This window comes from Medicago truncatula, chromosome 5, assembly GCF_003473485.1.
Source record: "Medicago truncatula cultivar Jemalong A17 chromosome 5, MtrunA17r5.0-ANR, whole genome shotgun sequence".
In the NCBI taxonomy this organism is placed as follows: domain Eukaryota; kingdom Viridiplantae; phylum Streptophyta; class Magnoliopsida; order Fabales; family Fabaceae; genus Medicago; species Medicago truncatula.
In genome coordinates this window covers 9,591,905-9,619,476 of record NC_053046.1, presented here as the reverse complement: position 1 = coordinate 9,619,476, position 27,572 = coordinate 9,591,905, and the positions used below count along the sequence as shown (strand labels likewise).

Genomic DNA, 27,572 nt, shown 5'->3' with positions numbered 1-27,572 from the left:
GAACTTCACCTAAACATATGACAATATCCCAATCTTTTGCTTGTTTTTTGGTACATAGAAGAAATGGCAAAGTCATCATAAGCTCACACACACAAAGTGGAGGTACCAGAGTTTGAACCCCGATCAAGACGTCTGGTTTAACAATTTCGACATTTTTGTCAGTTGAGCTAGGAATTATGAGGCTCTCAATCTTTTGCTTTATATTCACGGAAACAAAAATAATAAGAACGTATGGAGATGCGGTGGATCGAACCCTGAGCCTTTCCAAAATATGGTACATTTTTTAACATATATTTGAACTTTGGTTTAATTTGACACAAAGACACAATTAGTTCCCTAAAAAAAGACACCATTAGTTCCCCGATCGATAATTAAAGGTAAGTGAAGGATGCTTTGATTTTATTTAATTTGACTATTTTTTTCTTTCTTTTTGATGTGTAATTCGATTAGTTTTTGTACAAAGTAAAATGAGATATATTAAACCAAAATGTAATAAATTAGTTATCCCATCTAATAATGATTTAACTATACTTTAATTTTTGCTAAAAAAAAAAAACTATACTTTAATTTGAGGGTCGTAGCTTTGTTTAGTTTCCTTGACCATTCGTCAAAAACTCTAATAAAACACTAGATATATTAAATGAACTTAAAAAGTTAACATTTGCTTATAATAGTAATCGGAGGAAGTAGTGTTTAAAGGTGGAAGCATACGTTATCTAAAATAACACAAAATATATTCATATTACAATGCACTCCTACGTGTTTGACCATTTCACCAATTATTATTTGAACTTTGAAGGTTATTGTTGTAATTTCGACATTAATCAAATTTATTTATCTAAAATAAAAAGAAAAGTTGTACTAATTTAAGAGGAAAAAACTATAACCAAAATTTAAGAGGAAAAAAATAATGTATTTATAGTTTCTCTAAAAAATATATTTATAGTTCATCATATGTTTGTGTTAATAAATAAATCTAAAAATAAAATTATTTGTGTATCATGCATGTATCACTTGTGCATGTTGAGCAATGACCTTATTTAACATAAAAATCAAATAACTATCTTTTTTATCATGAAGATCAATATTTGAAGATAAAGATTTGTGGAAAATGTCAAAAAGCCAACGCCCATCAATAACAACGTATCTCTGACGATGCTAACAAGATCCAATGATTATAAGTTCGTTGAAAACATGACTAATTGGATTTTTAGAAGTTAGGGTATAAAAATAAAATTGTAATGTCAATGAATATCCATATGTACGGGTAGTATGATATCCGTCCCCGTTTCGTTGGATAAGTATGGTACCCGTACCCGTGCGGGTATTTTGATATGGGTAATCCACGGATATTTAGATATCCACGGGTACCAACAAATTTTTGAATTATTTTCTTTATAAAGAAAAATACTTTTTTAATTACCTGCAAACTTAAACTTTTAAAGATCCATACATAATATATTCCATTCAAATTTCATAATCCATACCCTAAACCAACAAAAATCATGATTCTTACGTAATCCATACAAATTCTTAAAGTAAAATAAAAGGATAAAAACATCCAAAATTCAAATAAACATCCAAAAAGCATCAAAACCTCCAATTAAAAGCTAGAAAAGACTAAAATTCAAATAAACATTCAAAATTTCATATGAATTACAAGCTTCAAGAATAGAATTTGAGACACCTTATTAGTGCTTCTTGCACAGGCTTGTTGGTTAATAATATTTTGCCGATTCAAAAAAAAAAACTAGGGAGTTTTTGAGACACCAAACTCTTTTATACATTCACATGTCTATTTTAATAATTTACTTAATTTATTAAAATGTACGGATACTCGCGGGCACGAGTATCATTAAATCCGTGTCTGTGTCCATAAAGTAACGGATAGTTAAATACCCATTTATTATACTTGCGGGTACCCTTTAGCTACCCGTCTCGTGCCCATCACGGATTTTATCCATGGATATCCGCGGGCACGGATTTTTTTGCCACCTTGGGATACATTACTTCGTGAGTGTTTTCAGTGTAAGGGTATAAAGTATAATTGTCGAAAACAAATTGTGTTCACAACAAAGTGGCTCATAATTCTTCAAAAACAAAATGTCTCCTAACGTCCAATAAAAAAAAATAGCGAATTTTTGTCTTCCAACTTCACACTTATCAGATGTTCTTCATTTGTTCAAAGTTTGAATTTGGACGTGTAAAAAGGGGTTTTTTTTTTAAACTTTTGTTGCATGTGTTTGAGAAATGTGGAAGTTAAAAAAAGAAATTCATGAAAAATTATTGGGGGAAATAAAAAATTTCTCACTCCTAATGCCTCTAAACCGCTATGCTGTTGTTTTGAAATTTTACTCATGCTTGAATTCTATAATCCAAAAAACACATTAAGGATTTTAGAATCCAAACCATGCTAATATACCAATCGAACTTCCTCTGAAAAATTTAATCATCTTTATTAAGTTATGCAATAATATTTTTATTCACTTTGTAATCCTTTCTCATATATGGCCTCTTCTCTCCACTTGAAGATCATTTAAGACATAAAGAGCTCCGTTTGAAAAAGAACCATAAACCAATTGATTTTTGTTACATGTCTTTCCTTCTTTTTATAATATTTGTACAACCAATTTGTGACAACTTTTGTACAACTTTGTCTCTCATACTCACATGATGGTCTTATCCTCTCTCTTCCTTTTTCTCTCTCCATTGTTTTTGACCAATAAGAAGAGAGAAAAACAAGATTGTCACTAAAGTTGTCATGGAATGAATGTACAAATATCATTGCTCATGAATATTTCATAGATCTGAAGGTTGTTTATATGTATGTTGTAGGAACTATCCAAAATTTCAACAAGTGGAGGCATAATTATTTATAAATATTTGTACAGAAATATATAAGTTCGTAAGCGAAAAAATGATGGAAATTAATTAGAAATTATACCATTATATATCGAATTTTCTAATTTCATTCCATGAGAGTTTTGTTATATCCCAAGGTGATAAAAAAAAAAAAAAAAAAAAATACGACTAATTCTTATTCAAATTTTCAATCAGTACCCATATCATAATCTCTTTTCATGTTTATCTATCCTCTTTCTTGTCTCCATCTCCATTTCATTCTTTTTTCTCTTCCTCTCATTTTTTTACCCATTTTCGATGTTCCCAGCGGCGGAGCCCTTCAAAGGCTGGGGTGGGCCACGGCCCACCCAAAAAAATTAAAAAATCAACGATTATATGTCTATTTTGCGAGATTTTATGCAATTTTGTGTCGGTTTTATATTTTAGTTGATCCAAATTTCTGCAAAGTGGTGTAGTGGCCCACCCAAAAATTTAAATAATTCAATTATAGATCTATTTTGTGAGATTTTATACAATTTTATGTCGGTTTTAGGTTTGTGTTGATTCAAATTCCTGCAAATTGGTGTAGTGGCCCACCCGAAAAATTTAAATAATTCAATTATAGATCTAATTTACGAGACTTTAAACAATTTTTTAATAGTTAATTTTAGTGGCCTATCCTGACATTTTTTTCTGGCTCCACCACATGTTCCATTTCTCTTTTCTACACATGTTATGTTTTTCTTTTTTTTTTTCCTTCAAAGTGTTAGGGTGCACATGAATTGAGTTCACGTATACCTACTCAAAATGAGTTCATGGAGACTGACGTGAACTTCATTCATGTATCTTCAATTTTCATATATTTGGACATACTTTAACTTAGAGCACCGGACATGATAAATATGTGAATCAAGTAGAGACTATGGGCGGTGTAACTAGAGGTTCATCAGGTTATGCATGTAATATTGAATATTTTGGATAAAAACGATTTAATATCATTTAAAATTTGCAATAATATTTTTTTTTTATGGTGACCGGGGTTTGAACCCCGACCTTACATATTTTATGCATTGTCCTTAACAACTAAGCTATGTTCACGATGACAAAATTTGCAATAACTATCATGTAATATTATTTACCGAAAATCTCAACAAAAAGAAAAAACATTGATTGTTAAATATTTTATAATTGAAAATATTGAAAATTAGCAGAATACATTGGCGCTCATAGACAATGAATGATATTCTTTTTATGAAATGACTCTTAAACTACATGGGTTTAGAAAGTACTAAAGTAGCTTGTTGATTCACAAAATTGATTATTAATTTATGTAAAAGTTTTTTTTTTTAACAAATGAGATATATTAATATAAACAAAGTTAATTTACCGTGCACAAGACATGCAAAAGGTAATTCAACCAACAAAATACAACAGGTATGTGCTGCTCTTAAAAAAGCACCATAAAAAAGTTAGAGCAAGTTACACAGGAACACCCATATAAAGAGGTGAATTTTTCCACCAATCATGATAACTATAGCTAAAAGATGTCTGTGTTGATTTCAGCCACAAGAAATAATTTAGTTTAACTTTTTTCAGCTATAGTAGAAGAATCACAGGTCATATTTTGGAACACATGGTTGTTTTTTTCCTTCTAAATAGCCCACACAGTAGCAAACCAAATTACTCTCAAAAATGAATAAGTGACTCTAGGCAATACAACCATATTAGTAAATTGAAGTAAATGTTGTCGACTGTCACCTGGAAGCACCCCAGAGAGACTCAACCAATGTAACACATGAGTCCAAAGCAAACTGAGAATGTTGCAACTAAAAAATAAATGGGCTACGGTTTTTGATTCACCGCAACCAGATACACAAACCGAATAAGATAACAACATAACACTGCGTAGTCGCCAAGAAAGTGAAGACAAGGATGAACAAACAAAGCAGTCGCCAATTATGTACATTAGTAGTTGCTAGTACTGAAAAGAGCAATGATATTTGTACATCCATTCCATGACAACTTTAGTGACAACCTTATTTCTCTCTCTTCTTATTGGTCAAAAACAATGGAGAGAGAAAAAGAAAGAGAGAGGATAAGACCATCATGTGAGTATGAGAGAGAAAGTTGTACAAAAGTTGTCACAAATTGGTTGTACAAATATCATTTCTCTACTGAAAATGAATATTTCAACCAAATAATTGAGGTTGAGTGATTAATAAATTTCTTCTAAAAATAAATTGCTTAAGAGAATCCAAATTTGATTTATGGATAAAACAATTATCAGCTGATCAAAACAATTTTTAGTAAGACTTTACCTATCTCTCAATCGAATTTTAAATTATTATGCCTCCTTCCCTTAAAAACATGAGAGTTGAAAAAAAAAAAAAATCGAAACCACCTCATAAATATAAAGTCAAAGTTTTGAATTTCTTCCGTCAAACAAATGCATTTGTAATCTACACCAGATAAGCTTTGAAGAGGTATGCTATGCTGATGTAAACATTTAATAATGTCAAATTTCAGAAATAGAAAAAAAATGCGCAAGTTAGAAGTTCATCAATGGAAGTTTAAATATAAAAAATTTATTTCAATGATAAATATTTCAAACACATGAAACTAATCATATCATATCATATATTATATTGTTACACACTTGAAACTTCCTATAATCTTTAATGACAAAAACAAGTATAATATGTTACTCCCTCCGTTTCAAATTGTATAAAGTTTTGCGGATTTCATGGTTTTTTCTAGATTACCCTCTCTTATTTAGAGGGTATTTTACCCTCTCATGATATCAACCAATCAAAATATAATATACATTGACAACATTAAATGTCATAAATGAGTCAATTTTTTTTTTTAAAAAAGAATCAATTATAATCATAGGGTAATTTTTAATACTTTTAATTTTTCTTTAATTATAGACATGATTACATTAGAGATCCTTTATCTTATTTATTTGTTACACTTGAGTCCTTTATCTTTATTTTTTTTCGGCTTAGGTCTTTTATCTCTTATAAAAGCACATATACATCCTTTTTCTCATTTTTTTATATTAAAAAAATACATAATTTTATTTTTTAAAATATCTTTTTATTAAAAATGAAACAAATCCAGAAATATGATGAAGATGTTCATCATCTTCATCTTCTTGCTTTGAATCTTCATTGAATCAAACAAATTTCTACACAACTATATCTCCAAATATCATGAATTAATGTTATATTCACCTCAAATCTTCTTTTAAACACAAAAATCAAACCCCTATAGAGAAAGAGATTTAGTTTCATCACAAAAAAAATAAAATTAGTTATATAAATTGTCACGCTGTATATTATTATTATTATTATTATTATTATTATTATTATTATTATTATTATTATTATTATTATTATTATTATTATTATTATTTTATAACTCAATATTCAAGTCCGACATAAAAATAACCCCAAAATTGATAGCAGCTTTGCACATCAATTTCGTTGTTTCCAGAACAATCTTAACTTTCGTAAAGCCTAACCCTTCCGCCAGTGACTAAGCCTCCACCATCCGTCTTGCAACATTTGTGAAATTAAGGTTTTGATTTTTGTGTTTAAAATAAGATTTGAGGTGAATATAACATTAATTACCGATATTTTGAGATATATTTTAGTAGAATTTTTTTATTTATTTAAAGAAGATGATGAAGATTCAAAGGAAGAAGATGAAGATGATGAACATCTTCATCATATTTTTGGATTTTTTTTTCAGTTTTAATAAAAATATATTTTTAAAAATAAAATTATGTATTTTTTAATAAAAAAAATGCGAAAAAAAGATGTATATGTGCTTTTAAGAGAGATAAAGGACCTAAACGGGAAAAAATAAAGACAAAGGACCAAAGTGTTACAAATAAATAAGATAAAGGACCCATAATGTAATATTGCCTTAATTATATTTAGGTGTTCAATCTTAATTAATTTACACCACAGGACTGACTTAGAACAATTAAAATTTTACATCAAATTTCTTTCATCTGAATGTCCTTAAATTTATCAGTTATATTCATAAAATTTATTCCTCCCATTTTGATTGTTCAATTTTATCGTTACCAACTGTCGCATTTTTCAATTTTCGTGAGAATCGTCATGATTTTAAATATCGTGAGAATTGACGTTATTTCCAGTACAACGTCAGGTATGATGACTTGATTTTTCTTTTTGATTTGATTTTTCTTGGTTGTGAGGTAGTTAATTATAACAATTGAGTAAATCATCTGTTGTACTTTGAGGGCTGCTAGCAAGTGTTGCCGTTGTGATGTTGTGGGAGTTTGCTAGCATTTTTTTGGTTGCTGCTGAAATGGTTATGTGATGAGGCTTTTGTTCTTTTATTTGGACTTAAAAGCTTTTGCTGATAGTGAGACAGGTCTATGCGTGTTAACATATTTTATTTCGTTGGCTGCTTAAATAAAAAAAATAAGTCACGATATCTGACGCGGTTCTAGAAACAACGACAATTCTCACGATAATTGGAAATTGCTGTAATTTGGAACGACAAAATTGAACAATCAAAATGGGAAGAAGAATGAAAAAGAAACAAAAATTGATCAATATGGAAGAATAAAGAAGACGAAATTTGAAAGAATGAGATGTTTTTGTTCTCACGTTCAGGGTTCTGGAATGGAAGAAATTTTATGAATGTAAATGATGAATTTAACAACATCTAGATGAAAGAAATTTGATGTAAAATTTTATTTGTTATAAGTCTTGTAGTGTAAATTAATTAAGATTGAACACCTTAATATAAAAAAAAAATAAATCATTTGTTGTTTTAAAAAAATAAATAAATAAAAATTAAAAGTATTAAAAGTAACCTTATGATTAAGATTAACTCTCCTTAAAAAAAAAAAATTAAGATTAACTCTTTTAATTTTAGAAAAAATCTTCTCATTTATTTGACATTTAATGTTACCTATGTATATTACATTTTGATTGGTTGATATCATGAGAGGGTAAATTACCCTCTAAACAAGAGAGGGTAATGTAGACCTCACCGGATTTCACACATATTAAAAAATGCAATTAATATTGTGTGGAAAAGAGATATTGTGAGTTGTTTTACAAAACTGTCCTTAATAAATAATATGGGAAAAATAAATGAAAGAATTGAAATAAGAGAGAGTAATAAATAGTTAAGGTTATAATAGGAAAAATAACATTAAAGTTGCATTGATATTGTAAAGCGACATACAATTTGAGACAAATTTTTTTCCTAAAGCGACATAGAATTTAGGACGGAGGAAGTATAACTTATAAGAGGCTTGTACAATTATTGAGTCAAACAACAAATTTTTTTTTTAATTCGGATTACCTTATGCAATAAGTGGATTCTGCATATCTAAGGAAACGTCGCAAACTCCACTTTCTCTTTAGTTCTCTTTCTTCTTCACTCATTGAGGAATGGTGGTATAAGGTTAAATTTTCACATAGAATCACCCTTCGTATCTTCTTTTAAATTTAAATAAGTAGTTTCCGCATATATCAAATTTCCTCTTGTGTTTTTTTCATGGTTTCCTCGTCTGAGTATGGTGTTGTGTTGTTCATTGTCTTGTGCGGCGTTGTTTGACTTCACATGTGTTCGTTTAGTTCTTATTGAAATATCGGCATAAGTCAATTACAAATTCAATCAATAATTTGAGTGTTAACGTTGTAGATATTGTAGCATGGGAATTCCTCTAAAAGTTAACATGGGCAAAGTGTAGGGCAATTGAGCTGGCCCATATCGATTTTTGAAACTAGAATCATTTTGTTCCTCTATGATTATTCCAAACTTTTGGAAGGCTTGTAATGCCCTTTTGGCGTAATTGTTCTCAAATATGGCTTTTGGGGATTTTTCACCATTTCTTCATATTCAAGAGTTCCTTTCTCTGGTATCCATCTTTTACCAACTATTGGACGGTTTAGGATAAAACATCTAAGGATATTGTCCAAAGTTAACAGCAGCATGAAGAGCAGGAGTAGTCCATATGATAATGGACCAAGATTGAATCAGGTCTTGAAGAGTTTGCATGCTAGGCCACCATTGCTTGTCTTTTAAGTCACCATGACCCTTTTCTACAACTTCCTTTCACCAAGTTTGTACTTCAGTGTCTTTTATTCTTTTGCCTCATCAGTTGGGTAATACAAGGAGACATGGTCTTTTATCCACTAGGTCTATTTTTTATCGATGTATCACCTTTTGGCTATACGAGGATCAGGGTCTAATGCTCCCGGTCTTTGCATTTGTTTCCTTTTATTTAATTTAATCTTTATTTTACCTAAAAATGACACTTTTTTTAAAATATTTTTTTGTGTGCGCAAATGTAACAATTATTATGATACAGAAAAAGTAGTATATTTAGCTATTAGGGGGTCATACCATACCAGTGGCTTATGAGTTGAAGCATGGTAGCATGAATCATTTACAATTACACGAGCCTTGGCCAATAGCCAAATTGTACTTTCAAGTTTCAACACCTTGATCTGCATGCAAGATGGCTTATGAGTTGAGTGCGGTATGCTTAATTCAATGATACTGGTTTCAAGAACAAGATCGGCCTTGTCGCATAAGCCGTTGCATTCGTGTTGATCCTTTCCATATAAGGCATGACCACATCATGGTAATGTAAGATAAAATAATCTCTTATCATTAAGTGCTTTCCACAAATTTAATTTTAATCACTTGGTTTATAGTTTTTGATTGATTCACAAATCACAAGCCAATGACTTTTTAGTTAGAAATATATATAGTTAAGACCGGTCTAAGGGTAAGGCTACTAAAACCCTCGTTTTAGGCTTACCAACATAAGAATTATTTTTCATTAAATTTTAAAGGCAAAAAGACCTCATATACATACGAATGAGATCTCAAATATTAAAACTTGTTTTAAGTCACACTTATTTTTTTTTATTTTTTTTTATGATTATTGGACCGGCTCTGTTTATAGTATTACCTCTTCTAATGCGAGCCCACCTAGGTTAATCTCTATGTGTTCTTTTGTTATAGGCGTACTTCTACGGTACATCCACAAATTAAGGTGTATCGGTACTCTTACTTCAAAAATTTATAAATTAACTATCATTTTTATGAAATAAAAAGCTATTTGTTGATATTTATACTTTAGAAAATATCATTTCATGAGAAAAAAGCATCATTTCATTGTTTATAAAAATCATACTAATTGTTTTACATTTTATTGTAAAAGATAATCAAAATTCTCTATCACTAGTACTAAAAATTCAGAAAAATCAAATTTTATTTCGTCGATGTTTTTGATAAATAAGATTTAATTATTATAATTATAGGTGATAGAAAATAATTTTTTTCTTCAAAAAATAACATATTTAACTATTAATTTAATGATTTGGTGTGCCAATACACTCATATCTTTGGGTGTACCATAGAATTTGCCTTGTTATAGTACTTGTTAGATCCCCATATATTGTGGTATCTAGCATGATTTTAATCCGTATGTAAGGAAGTCTGATGACTTTAAGTGACCAAAATTTTCATCTCTTAGGATCTGTTGAGAATAAAAAATTCTTGTAGAATAAATATTTAAACAAATAAGACACCAAAACCATCCAAATATCCATAAATAAATTAATTGTCATTAGATCAAACCACAAATGATCAAGATTAAAACATAAACATAAAGACATTTGACTTTTTACCAAATCAGTTATACATAGTAAATCTATCCATTCCAGCTCATATGGTGTGACAACATGAACCCTTGAATGATGGGCAAGTTCTTAATTTTTTGTTTGTCGAAAAAAAAAATCACGGGCAAGTTAGACCAATATCCAATTAGCCAAATCATGAACGATTGAAATTCAATGTAATCTACACTAATTAGATTATTGCTCTTTATTTAAAGTACTTTTTTTACTCTGTCTGTTTAACGAAAGATATCTTTAGATGATGCAAGTATTTTGAGCAACACACGGGTGAAAAGAGCAACCATCCAATAACTAACTATGTTGTTATGTTGTTCTTGACAGAATTAGCTAAAATATGATTTTTGGTCCCTGCAAATATGTCTCGTTTTGGTTTTAGTCCATGTAAATTTTTTTGTTGTTTTTGGTCTCTGCAAATATGCCTCATTTTGGTTTTGATCGCTGACTCCACTTTTGTGATAATTTACATACGTGGCACATGATGACTGAACCCATTTATTAGAGAAATAGTCCATGCAAAATCTTTTGATTTTGAAAAAGGTCCGTGCAAAATATTTGCAGGGACCAAAACCATATTTTAGCCGACGTAATTTAAAGAGTAATAATCACCAATGGATCGAGCCATAGACACACGGGTGAAAAGAGCAACCATCCCAATAACTAACTATGTTGTTATGTTGTTCCAAAAGATTATTTTTGAATGACATTTTTATCAAGAAATATATTTTTAGCAACAAAAAAAAAAATCCCCCCCCCCCCCCAATTTTTTCTTCCAAGTGATACTAAAGGGCGTGAAAAGATCTTGTAAAAAAAAAGGGTGTGAAAAGTTGTTTCCTTATGTTAGATAGCCATTTTGGGCCTTAGCTCAACAAATTGGATGTGTGAGAATTTCATTTCCCACTCTCCAATTTACCCGCAACGGATTAAATATGCAATTACACCCCTGAAATTGTAAGTTTCGTTAATTATCTCCATGAAACTAACAAAACTTCAATTACTCTCTGAAATTTTACAACGTTAATCCATTTACGCTTTCCGTCAAATTTTTCTGTTTGTGAACATAACGTTTTGGAGATGGTATCATTCATTCACTTCTCCAGATTAAATTTAATAAATCAATCATCAAGGAAATCAATATGTTACCTTTGTATCCTATTTCCCCCCAAATAAATAAATAAAAAAGAACAACAATAGTTCTCATTGCACATAAAAAAATACATATAAATTTTCAAGTTCAGGGGGCATTTTGCATATAAATGCAAAACTTTAGGGGGGTATTTACAAAACGTCATGTTCATTAATAGAAAAATTTGACGGAGAGAGTAAATTGATTAACGTTGTGCAATTCCAGAGAGGTAATTGAAGTTTTGTTAATTTTAAAGGGATAATTGACGAAACTTACAATTTCAGGGGGGTAATTGTCTATTTACTCTTTTTCAACGTGTTTTACATTTTCGGAAGTATAATCTAAAATCCAATAGGACGCGCGAAAAGTCAGTAAGTTGAGATAAGAAATTCACTAGTTATATAAAGACATTGATATATCCATAGTTATTCAATGATCTTGTTGTTTACTTATTCGGGTCTGTTTGGGAAATTAAAAAAAAGAGCTTTTAGCTTATAGCTTATAGCTTATAAGCTCGTTTGACAAAAAAAAGTTCTGTTTGATAACACTTTTTCACCATGAGCTTATAGCTTATTTCACGAGCTTATAAGCTATTTTTCAGAAGCTATTCCAAGTAGCGTTTGAGCTTATAGCTTCTCACTTTTTATTCCAATTTTACCCTTATTATTTCATTTAAATTGTATTTTTATCCATTATAATTTTTATAATAAGCTACGTAATAAAGACTATTATCCCTTTATTCCAATTTTTGTATATATATCAGCTGGCCTTTTCTTTCTTTTTTTTTTGAAAAAATATATACCTTCATTTTTTTTTACGAAACAAAATACTATTATTCTATTAGTGTTACTTTTTATTTTTATTTTTTTGAGGTAAGTGTTATTTTCTTTATTCTCTGTTATTAGTATTACTCTATTAGTGCTACCTTTTTTTTTTTGTTTTTGAGGTAAATGTTATTTTCTTTATAAAGTAGAAACACTTAAATGATAATAAATATAAGATAAAATTTTAGTGAATAAAATTTAATTTAATTTATAATACATAGGATATATTAAATTAATAAATTTAAAGTATTTTTTTAAAGAAAAATTAGTTTACAAAATTACAAATACTTAAATTAATGATATAATTTTTATTATGAATTATGAATACCCTTTATGTCATTTTACATTTATCAGCTAGTTGAACCGCTATTTTTACCAAACACTTCAGTTAGCTTATCAACTAAAAGCTACCAGCTAGCTTATAAGCTAAAAGCTATCAGCTAGCTTATCAGCTAAAAACTATCAGCTAACTTATCAGCTATCCGCTATTTTTACCAAACATAGCTCAATGATCTAGTTGTTTAATAGTCAGTATATAATAATTTGGACATAATGATTGGACTATTAATGATTTGTTTTTGTTGTTCCTAGAGCATTAACAATCTCCTAGTTGATAATTTTTGTTTTTCAACGATAACTTCTTAAATCTATGTTCAGAAGTTGAGTCTCAATCTCAACCTTCTGATTCTGGTAATGATGAGAGTTGTATTCAACCTAAGTCTGATAATTAATGATACTTTAATGATTGGAGCTGTTGCTGGAAGAAATGGAAAGGGTTTAGTATATGCCTATATGGACTTGGTTTTGATGGAATCGTGCATGCTCGTGCCTCAATTTCTAAGTTGAATCAATATTTGAATTATATTGATATTGTTCATGGTATAATGGAGAGGTTGAAGAACGATTGAGGAACAAGATTGCATAACAGAAATCAATCAATCATCGCTTGTCATAATAAATTATTTTCCATATTCGCAAACATGCAAATATAGATTTGGATATCAATTCTTCTAATTGTAAAGCTAGTCCTAGAACCAGATGGTACAAATGATGTTGTTGACTTTGGGAATGAAGAACCTACTTTAATTTTAGTTTGATATTTTGAAGACACTTCTATAATCAACTTTTATCTTATGTGTAGATTGAGTAAACTTTGATGTTATTGACAAATACTTATGTGTTATGCTTATTATGATGGAATATTTAGTATTGAAAGAATGAAGATGTAGTTGGATATTTTATAGCCACTTTCAAATCAACTATCATTTGAATGAACCCATTTGGGGTTGATTTAGTTGTTGATTTAGGATCTTGGAGTTCGCTCCTCTCAAGATTTCAGGTTTGATTCCCTCTAATGTCAATTTCAATGGGAAAATCCATACAGAGCTTTACTCTGATTTTAAATGGGATTACTCAAATTATTCGATTTTAAGATCGAATACCGAATTTTCAAAAAATATTATCCTTTGAATGAATTGACTAAAATTTGATGGTATTGAGAGATACTTATATGTTGTGCTTAGTATGATGACATGTTTCGTATTGAAAAAATGGATAAGCATTTGTGTATGAATTTATTGAAATATAATTTATAAAATAGATACAATTTAATGTGATAAATTTGTGACATATTGAAAATGGATTTTGTCAAAATTTAATATATTTGTGACGGAGTTAATTTATATTTTTCCTCACAATGAATTTATAAATAATAAATCAAAAATAAATTTCATCACTAATCTAAAGTTGGAACGAATTTAGTGATCCTGTCAATATTTTGGGACAAAATGAAGGAGTTATGTTTTATTAAATAAATATATTGCATCCTCGATTTCGTCTCAACTCTGCGATGGACAGTAGCAATCCGTCCCCAAATTATTGCGACTAAATTATTTTGTTGCATATTCCGTCTCAAATTCTATTTGTTACAGAATTTTGAACTACTGTGCGACGGAAAATTCCGTCTTTGATTTTTTTTCTTTCTTGATGTGTTAATATATAGCAATGGATTATTCATGGAGTGTCTTTACGATTAGAACCCTTTTGTGAGGTTTGATAGAGTAAAATTATTTGCTCTAGAATTATAGAGGTATGTTGTAATATTTCTTGCCTTTCCATTGATAATACAATTTCTGCATTTGCTACAATTCAAGTTCCTATCAATTGGTTCAACCTCCTAGATTCTTGAGGGAAAGCAAGTGATGGAGAATTTATGGGTAAAGAAAATAAAACTATCTGACTTTACAAGAATAGATCATGTTGGGTGGATTTTTAGAGCTGTAAGAGTTTTCTATGTAGAAGAAGTTCATTCTTTTTGTTGGTAGTGATCGGGGTTTGAAACACAATCTTACATATTTTATGCATTGTTCCAATCAACTGAGTTAAACTCACGATGACAGAAGTTCATTCTTTTAATAAGTTGTTGGCTTTCATGAAATGGAGGTGAAGAAAAAGCACAATGATTTGGTTTCACTCTTGGAGCCAATAGAAATCATCTTCCATAACATTGGTTAAGAGATTAAGGGCTCAAACGAAGAAAGCGATGATGAGAAAACCAGAGTTTAAATTTCTTACTTTAATATGAAGTTGAAAGCGATGATGATTTAATTTTGTAAAACTACAATAGTTAAAAAAAAAATCGATTAAAAATAATTTTTCAATTAGTTTTTTTAGGGAATTTTTTTAATTAGCTGTTTAGGTGATGTGAAACAGAGGATATTGAAAGTGAAGTTTTTGTAAATTGATTAATATAGGTTTATAGTGCGATCAATGCGTCTTAGACTACCCTACTGTTTGTTAATAGTCGACGAATTACATACATTGTAGCATATATACAAAATTTTTGCAGTGTCCAAATAATATTGCAACATATATACAATGCATCTTAGACTACCCAGCGAAATTCAAATAATATGATTTGGGGTTATGTCTATAGAAGACTTGTTCGCGTGGACGAGGATAAGCAGAAAAAAAAAAAAAAAAAACTCTGAATGCAATGAGGGACGAAGATGGAGATGGAGATCATACACATTGTCTTGCATAGTCTCTGATAAAATTACAATAAAACTTCATAAATATATTTTAGAGATTTATAATATGTATTTTTTGAGTTACCACATTTTATGTACGATACTTGTATCGTCATTTAACAATGATTAATCTTTATTGATGAATTTATGAGTTATTCTCTGTTAACCAAATTTCTTAATACCCAATAACATAGATTAAACCATTGACCTCTAACTTGAAAGGTTTAAATTGTTTATCACTTAAACTAATTCATGATTGATGACATGGATTATATTCGTTAATGCTAAAATTATAGCAAATACAATGCATCCAAAAAAGAAAAAGAACTACTAGCAAATAGTACAAAGTATTCCCACTGAGTGGGAAAGCATGCAAGCAAATAAATAAAGTCAAGAGCGTGGTGTTGAAATTAACTCGACGCGCCGTTGAATATGAACGGCGATGCTTCTTCGTTATTTTACTCTCCTCCTAGCTGGAGTACATTATTTTACACAGCCGCGTAAAAGGTAGTTGGTTTTTCTTCAATTAAAAAAATAAATTCAAGAATTAAGAAGCCATTTTATTTTTATTTTTATGTGTTTAATATTGGAGAATTTTCAATCCAAACAATTTATAAACTATCTCATTTGGTTTTGCAGTATTTTCTCATAAAAACCAACGAAATATATGTTGGTTTAGTTCAATGTGATTGACGTTTTTTAAAATTAAAAAACTTTTTCCATAAAGTATAATTTTTTGTATTCAACAAATTCTGATTGATAAAGTTTAACATGTTGTTTTGGCTTGAATTTTAAGACAAAAATCTAGAACCAATTAAAAGGAAGAGGAAGGCTTCATTTTACAAACATGAGAAGGAAGACCAAATTTAATGTGATGTAAAATAGGAACTTGGAAGTAACACTTAGCAATGTCTAAAACGTTTATCTTCTTGCTTTGAGATATGGAATATAAGCTGATTCGAAGCTTATGAAAGTGGAAGAAAATATTCAGCATTTCAATGAAGTGAGTTGGATGAAAATGTTTGTGACTAGAGCCCATATTGGATACCGCTATAAAATCAGTTCAATGTGACATATATTTATCGAACTATTCATCTGTCTTCTTATATTTAAAAAGGAGAATGCCAATGAATTGTTTGTGAGACACAGTTTAGGAAACTTTGTACGAAATTTCTTTTAGGGAAATTCTTGACTGTGCTTACAAGCAATTTGTTAGCAAGGTCCTATTTGACAAAACAAACATTTTTTAGTTTATTAATTTTTTCAATTATGCGATTTTGACATCCTAATTTTTTATCCTTCTTACATTTTTTAAGAAAATATATTTATCATTGACAAATTAGTTAAAAGATTATCTTTTATGAATCAACTAATTCAAAGAAAAATATGTATTTAACTTATTATATAAATCAACATGAAACAAATATTTGTTATTGGTTAGTTATTTAAAATATGGTCTTTTGCGAATCAATTAGCCAAAAGATAAAAATGTAATTAATATATCGTTTCTTTTGAGTATATTCTAGATAGAATTTTGAAGAAAATTATAAAATTTTGTAATTTCTATAATTTTAATTGTAAAATTAATATTTACCACTTAGAAGAAAATTGCTGGAAACTTAGCAATTTAAAACTCCAATATAACTATTATTGATATATATTTTTTATATTATATAACTCTGATAAATGTTCGAATCTACTAATTTGAGTGAGTTAATTTAGTTTCTTTAACAAAAAACTTCGATAAATGAATTTGAATCTTATTCTTCAAAACCGAGTCAAAATGAAATACCAACATACATATATATATATATATATATATATATATATATATATATATATATATATATATATATATATATATATATATATATATATCCAACAATCTAAAAATATTAGCAATGTAGTAAAACACTAATGCAAGTTGAATAAATGGGAGATTGAGAAATAAAACACTGCACCTATTCTTATAAATTATGGTTGGATCTTACACAATCCCATAAAATGTGAGAATTGCCGCCACTTATATAAACACATATCCATATCATCTTTTGTCTAATTTGAGACTTTTAACACACTCCTCACGACTAACACCATTAAGTTTGGTTCATGAACATAAATAGTGGATATTTTAACGGATATCTATAAGGTTGTGTTAGACACAAGGAAGATTTCTAAGACCCCTATACTACACTATAATTCAAAGAGGAGTACAACCAATTTGATTGACAACTTTGTGACAACCATAATTTACAAAGAAAAAGTAGGTATTTGCACGGAAACCAAAACAATAGAGAGATAAAGTAAAAAATAATGTGAGTATGAAAGAGAAAGTTGTCACAAAAGTTATCACTAAATGGATGTTCAAATATCATTTTTCTAAATGAAAATCCTATTTTTATAATGTTGTTGTATATATGCACGTGTGGACCTGAGTTTCTTTAATGATGGCTAGAAAACGCCAAAATGATTGTGATTTTTGTGTTTGTTTACTGTCCTTTTGACGAACGCGACTCTAACACGGCAATCACACACATATATACTTCAAACAACCTACGACTTTTACACTTGTTATCCACACTCTTTCTCTTTCTCATTTTTTCCTTTGTTTCATTTGTTTACAACCTTAACATGGGTCTTTGCTTCACCTCACTCTCTCACCAATCACCACCCTCTTCCCTCAATATTCATAACAATTCAGGCAAGTCATCGTATCCTTCACAATTTTCTCGCGGCTCAATTCAGTCATGACAAAAAAGATAATACCAGAAACAAGTTAGTCTCTCTAGTACATGACTAATCTTGATATATATATATATATATTTTGTGAGAGACTGAATTGGACCGTCGAAAAATTGTGTGGGAGCGGATTGGAATTTTAAGAATTTAATTTTATGCACTTTTTTTAGTTCAAAGCTCAAAATTTTAATTAATTAACTATATTATTTACAGGGTTAGGGAGTAATAATGATGATAGTACAAAGGAAGAGTCATCATCATCATCATCATGTAATAAGAGTAAAGTTTGGGAGATTGGAAATAGTGAAAGTGATAGTAAAGGATATGAAAGCATAGAGATAAGTGGGAAGTTTCTAGAAATGCCAAATTTAAAGGTGTTTAGTTATGGAGATTTGAAGGCTGCCACAAAGAGTTTCAAATCAGATGCATTACTTGGTGAAGGAGGTTTTGGTAAAGTGTATAAAGGTTGGTTAAATGCTGTGACACTGGCACCTGCAAAAGCTGGTTCTGGAATGATAGTGGCTATCAAGAAATTGAAACGTGATAGTGTTCAAGGTCTTCAAGAATGGCAGGTCAGTTAATTTCCAAATCTTTGAGGATACTTTGTACTCTTCACAATCTTTAGAGTCAAATGCAGTGTATGATTATTTATGATGAATATGTATAATCAGCTACTGACTTAAATATTTTTTTTGTTCATATGACAATTCAGTCAGAAATCAATTTTTTAGGAAGGATTTCTCACCCCAACTTGGTGAAGCTACTAGGTTACTGTAGGGACAACGATGAATTTCTCCTTGTGTACGAGTTCATGCCAAGGGGAAGCTTGGAGAATCATCTCTTTAGAAGTATGAACTGAGACAATATAAAGTGAATAAGAACAAACTTATTTTCTATGGATCTGAGTTTAATTTCAATTTTGTTTCTGTTTTTTTAGGAAATACTAACATAGAGCCACTTTCTTGGAACACTCGACTCAAAATAGCGACTGATGCAGCTCGAGGCTTAGCTTTCTTGCACTCCTCGGATAAGCAAGTCATATATAGAGATTTCAAGGCTTCCAATATACTTCTTGATGGGGTTAGTTATTTTTTCTGATGGTCTTATTATTTGATTTTATATATTAACATAAGCACTTATAAGACTCTGTGAGAGGCTATGGAAACAACTTATGACACGGCTATAAGCTAGTTATTTTCCTAAGCTCTCCAGAATAGATTATGAAAACATCTTTTAGATGTTGCGATATTCATCAAGTATATGAATTTGGACACTAACTGTTCTGTTAACTAAACCTTTAACACACTATAGTGTGTTAGCTGAACATTCATCATACATAAACCTCACAGAACAATCATCATATTTTAATATACATTTTCTACATCTCTTTTTTTCTCTCTTTCGATCCACATATCTATTAACGGTCAATTATATGTCTTCTACAGAATTACAATGCAAAAATTTCAGATTTTGGGTTGGCTAAATTTGGGCCATCTGGTGGAGATTCACATGTGACTACTAGGATCATGGGCACATATGGTTATGCTGCTCCGGAATACATGGCAACAGGTGAATAGAAATTTTGTAATGGATATATACTTGAAGTTGAGAATAATTGTATAATTGAACATGAGAAATAGTCTAATGGATTATTATGTCAAATTATTCAACAGGTCATTTGTATGTGAAGAGTGATGTTTATGGATTTGGTGTAGTGCTGCTTGAAATGTTGACAGGATTGCAAGCATTTGATTCAAATAGGCCTGAAGGGCAGCAAAACCTAATTGAATGGATAAAGCCATCTCTCTCTGATAAAAGAAAGTTGAAAAGTAACAACATTGTTGATTACAGGTTAGAGGGTCAATATACATCAAAGGCAGCATTTGAAACAGCACACCTTATTCTTAAATGCCTTCAACCTGACCCTAAAAAACGTCCTTCAATGAAGGATGTTTTAGGGATATTGGAAGCCATAAAAGCTATCAAGGTTAAAAGGAAGATATCTAAGAATCGTTGTACTAAGTCTGCAACTATGGACAGTTTATAAATTGAGGGTGAAGATTTTATAAGTCACTTTCTGGTCATTTCTATGTTTTAGTTTATTTTGTTAGTTAATTGGAGGAGAATTTTTTTTTGTTTTCTTCATTGTTTGAGTTAGTCACATTTTTTTAAAGTGGAAAACTATTTTCTGTTGTAACTTGTAAGTAATGTTAATTCCTTTCTGGAAAAAAAAAAATGTTACTTCCTGAAAGACCAATGTATTTTCTTATAGCTTGTAGGTGACTTTATTTGACCATAAACTTTTGAGTTGTTGTGTGGGTCCTCAATGGATATTAGAGTGTTGGTGTTGTATGTATATAAACTATTACCTTGATTCTCAAGTAATGTGAGATTTTGGAATGTATCGAAATATCGAAAAAGATGAAGAGTATAAGAAGATGAAAGTGTGGCAGTAGCGTTTAACCTTAACCGGGGTAATGGCGTTTTCAGAAGCTCGTTGATTCTATATAAATATATTTCATTAGTAGGGTGAATCTTGAACAGCTCTTAGATAAAATTATAGAAGTATATCATGGTATAAGGAAGACGGAGGCTTCATTTTGCAAACATGAGAAGGAAGACCAAATTTAATGTGATGTAAAATAGGAACTTGGAAGTAACACTTAGCAATGTCTAAAACGTTTATCTTCTTGCTTTGAGGTATGGAATATAAGCTGATTCAAAGCTTATGAAAGTGGAAGAAAATATTCAGCATTTCAATGAAGTGAGTTGGATGACAATGTTTGTGACTAGAGCCCATATCGGATACCGCTTAATTGACAGTAGATTGTTCAAACTATAAAATCAGTTCAATATTGTGACATATATTTATCAAACTATTCATCTGTCTTATACTTAAAAAGGAGAATGTTAATGAATTTTTTGGACTCCTAATCGAGGAAACCAAAAGCAGAAGTTTTGCATGGAATTCTTATAGTGTGATTCTTGACTTGGTTTACAAGAAATTTGTTAGCAAGGTCCTGTTTGACAACAATATTTTTTTTATTGATTTTTCAATTATGCGATTTTGACTTAAGTTTATGTATCATCTTAGGTGCGAAAACCAAAAAAATATCACTAACCAATTAGTTAAAAGATTATCTTTTATGAATCAATTAATTTAAAGAAAAATATCAATAAGCAAGGTCTTGTTTGAGAAAAAAAAAATCTAGCTTATGGATTTTTTGAATTATGCGATTTTGACGTTTATGTATCTTAGACACGAGAAAACCAAAGAAAAAAATATCACTAACCAATTAGTTACAAGATTATCTTTTATGAATCAATTAATCCAAAGAAAAATATGTAAAACACTAATACAAGTTGAGTAAATCGTTCAGTCTTTGAAAAGTAAAGTAAAAGAAGAAAGAAAAATGAGAGATATAGAAAAATGCTAAATAGTCATTTTTATGAATGTGTTACGAGTAAGGATAGTCTTTCAATATATCAAAATTCCAAAATACTCCCTCCGTCCCAAATTATATGTCGCTTTACAATACCAATGAAATATTAATGTTACTTTTCCTATTATATCCTTAACTATTAATTACTCCCTATTCTTTCAATTATTTCATTTATCTTTTCCATACATTTATTAAGGATAATTTTGTAAAACAACTCATAATTTCTCTTCCCCACACAATATTAATTACATTTCTTAATACGTGTGAAATGGTCAAAACGTCATACAATTTGGGACGGAGGGAGTAGTATCTGATTGTGTATTATGTTAGTCAAATAGTCCGAAGTTAAACTTTTTTTTTTTTTTGGTCAGGTAGCCTAGTGGCTAGAATTCACCTTATAAGGTGAATAAGTGGGGTTCGAACCCCGGCCCATGCATATAATAATGCATTGTCCTACCAACTGAGTTATACTCACGGGACAAATTTATTGTAAATACTATCATATCAATCCTTTAATATATTTACTTACTAATAAATATATATTTATTGTCATATCAATCCCTATAAAAAGAAAAGAGATTGTGTTAATAGTGAAAAATTATTTTAACAACAAAAACTATTTTGATTAATGAGGTGCATAAACAATGACTATTTTAAAATTTCGATACATTAAAAGACTAGTGTAACGTCTAGAAGTCCTAGCTCAACTGGCAAATGCTGAAATTGCAAGGCCAGACGTCATGACCTGGGTTCGAACCCAGAACCTCACAGTTGTATGTGAGTTTAATTTCACCCGCTTCATCTAAGACCAAAAAAAAAAAAAAAAAAGACTAGTGTAACCACTCCTTACACGTTTAGGGACAAAAATTGCTATTTTCCGTGTGGAAAAAATATACATATATAAATCGAAATCCTGATGGATTGGTTTCTCCCGTTGTAGTTATATTATGAGTCATGATTCTTAGCTTCCTTGTTTATTTTGAAGTAAAAACAAAATATACCTATAAATAAAAATCGCTGTATCAACAAATCTAAAAAAAAAATATACATTGTACTTATTTTGAAGCAAAACAACAATATAATAACTGTAACCTTTGTCAAAAAATATAATAACTGTAACCAAAAGTTAGGTCTAATGATCGCATGGTGCCATGGGAGCGGAAAAATCAGTTTAGGTTTATAAATTAAACCTAATAATTTTGTTTCTACAAATCCAATAATCCAATTGCTGCAAAAAAGTTTTTCCACAGAGATAACGCTTAACAGGCTTCTCTCAACTCGTTCCGCTTGTCTTTAGAGTCAAGTGTAGTGATCAATGGATGCAGCAAATGAAAAGGTTAGTAATAATCACATACATGATGATGTTGCCTAATTTGTCGTTTTGTCAAAATTACCTTTCAAATCTTTGATTCGATTTTGCTGTGTACAAAAATTATGGACTCTCTTGTTTGAAAACCCTTATTTCATGAGCATGTTTAGGAGGAATTTCTTATACAAGGATCATTCTTATTACAATGATACATCTTTCCTCCTATATCATTCGTTTGGTGTCAAGGGTATGTTTCAACCTACATTGTATTCTCTTCCTGGTGGGAGGTTTGGGGATATGACCCAATTGATTGGCCAAATTCATTTCAAGAGCAATTTTATTTTTATGTTTGTGAGTCTAGTAGTGTTAATGGCATACTTTGTCTTGAAGATGCGGGGAGAGTTGATGATGACTAGTATTTTTGTATTGACTACGAACCACATAGAGTTGTATTGTGGAACCCAGCTACCAATCAATTCAAAGTCACTCCTCCTAGTCCTTTTGCGTTTGAATCTCTTTACTTGGGCCTCATAGTAAGTCTTCATGGATTTGGTTATGACCAAGTTACATATGACTATAAAGTAATTCGACATGTATCATTTTATCCCAACTTTGTAGAAGATAGCGATGAGATATGGAAAGATGGACCTCATTACCCCCTTTGTGGGAGATATATTGTCTAAAAAGTAACTATTGGAGAAAACTCGATATAGATATGCCAACAAAATATAATGATAGAGTGGATGTTCAAGTGTACACCGATGGAGTGTGTCACTGGTGGGGTGAAACTGAAACACATGATGAAGTTTATCTGGTATCATTTAACTTAAGCAATGAGGTATTTGTGAAAACGTCCATACCTTCAAGCATGGATGGTATTGATTCTAGACCTGTTTTTAGACACTTGAGTGTGCTCAATGGATTAATTGGATGGATTTTAAATTATGAAGGAACAACTATTTTACACATATCAGTTTTGGATAAAGTTGGAATGAAGGAGTCATGGACCAAACTCTTCATCGTAGATCCGTTGTTCTATGTTAAGCATCCTATAGGAGTTGGTAAAAAGGGTGACATATTCTTTAGAAAAAAGGATAATCAATTAGCTAGGTTTAATTTAATCACCCAGAAAATTGTAGAGCTTGGTGTTAAAGGTGATAGATGTTATTGTCCGATAATGGTTTATTTTGAGGAAAGCGTTTTACCGATTGAAGGAATAAACAGTTAAGTTTTTATTTTTTCTTCAGACAAGAGCTTTAAATAAAAAATAATGCTTTTTTAAATTTTATGTATAAGCTATGAATACAGGTGCTATTTTATTTTTTATACTTTGTAAGCTCGGTGAAACTGACACTATTTCCAGACATACTCAAAATTTACTGCACACTACTAAAGCAAGAATTCTTAAGCAGTTCTAGCATGCTTACGGTGTCGGACAACAAAATTGTTGTCCAAATAACATTTATGTGGCTATTTTAGAAGTTTGTTGGTACAAGTGAAATCCCTTGGTAAGAAACAAGAACAAGAGAAAATTGTGTAATATCAGGCAAATCCTTGAACAATTAAAGAAAGAAAAAGAACGTTGAAAACATGAGAGGATAACAAGAGTGATTGATTGGAAGAGAGTCCTCGAAAGCTAAACATCCAATTCCTTCTTAGAAAGTGTGATATTGTCACAAAGTTTATGGTCAAATAAAGTCACGTAAAAGTTATTAGAAAATACATTGGTCTTTCAGAAAAGTAACATTTTTTTTTTTCACAAAGAAATTAACATTATTTACCAAAGAAAATATTTTTTCACTTTAAAAAAATGTGACTAACTCAAACAATGAAGAAAATGTCTAGTAAGTGATTGATTAAAGAATCTTAACCCTCAATTTTTAAATGGACAATTTAGCTTTTTATAAATTGTCCATAGTTGCAGACTTAGGACAATGATTCTAGAAGACACGAGGAGATGATGGCCATTTACCACAAGAAGTCATACCAATCGTCTCATATCTTTCCTCCCAGCTCGTTTGCAAGGGTTACCCGCAATCGAGGCTAAGTGAGACAAAATGTTCTTGACTCCACTACATTTTGAAGTATTGACCCTTGGATTGTTGTGTGAGCCTTCACAATTTTGTTATTTGTAAAAGGCACGGAGTGTGGGTGTTGTATTATAAACTATGACTGACCTCGATTCTCAAGCAATGCGGGTTTTTTAAGGTGTACCGAAATATCGAGAAAGATAAATACAAAATGAATATAAGAAGATGAAAGTGTGGCAGTAGGGTTTAACCGGGGTTAGATAATGGCGTTTTTAGAATCTTGTTGATTCTATAAAAATATATTTGATTAGTAGTGTGTATCTTGAATATTTCTTAGATAAAATTATAGAAGTATATCATGGTATAAGGAAGAGGGAGGCTTCAGTTTGCAAACATGAGAAGGAAGACCAAATTTAATGTGATGTAACATAAACATAGCAACTTGGAAGTAACGATTAGCAATGTCTAAAACGTGTATCTTCTTGCTTTGAGGTATGGAATATAAGCTGATTCAAAGCTTATGAAAGTGGAAGAAAATATTCAGCATTTCAATGGGGTGAGTGGATCAGGGACCACTGGGAAATAAGCACTTATTGTCAAGGTACTTGAAGGATCGTTGAGTGAGTTGGTGCATATGTGTGTATATATGTTTGCGACTAGAGCCCATATTGGCTACCGCTTAATTGACAGTAGACTCCTCAAGTTATAAAATCAGTTCAATGTGACATATTACGATGAAACTATTCATCTGCCTTATTCTTACAAAAGGAGAATGCTAATGAATTGATTGTAAATACAAGTTGAGAAACCAAAAGAAAGAGTTTTGTACAAAATTTCTTTTAGGGTAATTCTCGACTATATTTACAACTAATTTGATTAGCAATGTCATATTTAACAAAACAAACTTTTTTGAGCTTATGGATTTTTTTCAATTAGGCCATTTTGACATCCTATTTTTTTCTTTTGAGGGGGGACATCCTAATTTTTTAACTTTCACATTTATCCTTCTTACGTTTTCTAAAAAAATATATATATTTATCACTCACCAATGAGTTAAAAGATTATATATTATGAATCCATTAATTAAAAGAAAAATATGTATTTCATTAATAGTATATCTCTTAAATGTCTTCTGCATAAACATTTAAAGAAAAATGTACTAAACTACTTAGATATAAATCATACACGAAAAAAAATGTTTGTTATTGGTTAATTACTTAAAGTATGGTGTTTTTCGAATCAAATAGCTAAAATATAAGCATGTAATTAGAATTGTTTCTTTTGAGTATCTTCTAGATTGAATTTTGATGAAAATTATAATACACCAATTGTAATATAATATACAAACTTTTTTTTTTTGTTACATAATATACAAACTATTCACAAGACAATTTTATTTTTTTTCAATGGTTTGTTAATTAAAAATAGTCTTTTGTGAATCAATTAGTTTAGTATCTAATATAACTCCGATAAATGAATTTGAATCTTACCACTAAATTTTGATTCAATGAATGAAATATCCAAACACATTTATATATCCAACTCTCTAAAGATATTAGTACTGTAAAACACTAATACAAGTTGAGTAAATATTTCAGTCTTTGAAAGGTAAAGAAAAATGGGAGACAAAGAAAAATGGTAAATAGTTATTTTCATGAATGTGTTATGAGTAACCATAGTCTTTGGGATGTATCGAAATTTTAAAATAGTCATTTATTGTATATTACGTTAGTCAAATAGTCTTTGACGTTAAAATATTATTTTAATATTGTCGTATCAGTCCTTCAATATTTTACTTACTATCATATTAGTTTTTATAAGTATATATTTATTGTCATATCAATCTCCATAAAAAAAAAAAAAAAAAAAAAGAGGTTGTGTCAACGGTAAAAGACTATTTTAACGTCAAAGACTATTTTGACTAATGAGGTGCAAAACAATAACGGTTTTAGAATTTCGATACATTGAAAGACTATTCTGATTACTCGTTACGCATTTAGGGATGAAAAGTCCTATGGATCGGGTTTGTCTGGTTGTAGTTATGTTATGAGTCATGATTCTTAGCTTCCTTGTTTATTTTTGTAGATCTTTGTTAAACGTTTTTTTAGTTGACGTCTTGGATTGGTTTGTTCTGCCCAACGAATGGTTTTTGTTCTCAATATCTCATTCTTTCCGCTTTTACAATATCTAAAGAGTATACTCGTATAAGGTTTTTCTTTAGTTCTTTATCACTGTCAGCAGGGAATACAATAACAGGTCCAAGTAAGCCATGGATTACAGATTACCTTAACCAAGGGAGGCTTATGACCATTCTTGGCTTTTGACTTTGTTGAGTGCTGTAATTATAAATTTGCTGATATATTTGGCTTGAGCAAAGTGGTATGTGTACAACAGTACAAGGATAAGAAAAGAAGGTTGCTGAGGAAGGCATGGAAGAGTAACTGATGCCTGATGAACACAAGGTTAGCTGAAATAACCAATAAAAAAACTGGTAGTGTTAAATTATTTCAGAAAAGACTTTATTTTCA

At 30.0% G+C, this 27,572-nt stretch overlaps 2 protein-coding genes across 2 annotated transcripts; both read left to right on the top strand.

Moving 5' to 3' along the window:
* The first annotated feature begins 18,075 nt into the window (after positions 1–18,075).
* LOC11420510 (probable serine/threonine-protein kinase CST) lies at positions 18,076–20,682 on the top strand. Its single transcript, XM_024783391.2, has 6 exons — positions 18,076–18,224; positions 18,476–18,834; positions 18,975–19,110; positions 19,200–19,342; positions 19,708–19,831; positions 19,936–20,682. The coding sequence occupies exons 1-6, from the start codon at positions 18,155–18,157 to the stop codon at positions 20,307–20,309; spliced, it is 1,206 nt and encodes a 401-aa protein (XP_024639159.1). The 5' UTR covers positions 18,076–18,154; the 3' UTR covers positions 20,310–20,682.
* Positions 20,683–23,729: 3,047 nt separating this feature from the next.
* Positions 23,730–24,242, top strand: LOC11405454 (uncharacterized). The gene has a single exon (XM_003612291.3). It carries the CDS (start codon positions 23,730–23,732, stop codon positions 24,240–24,242), a length of 513 nt encoding a protein of 170 aa, XP_003612339.3.
* The last annotated feature ends 3,330 nt before the right edge of the window (positions 24,243–27,572 follow it).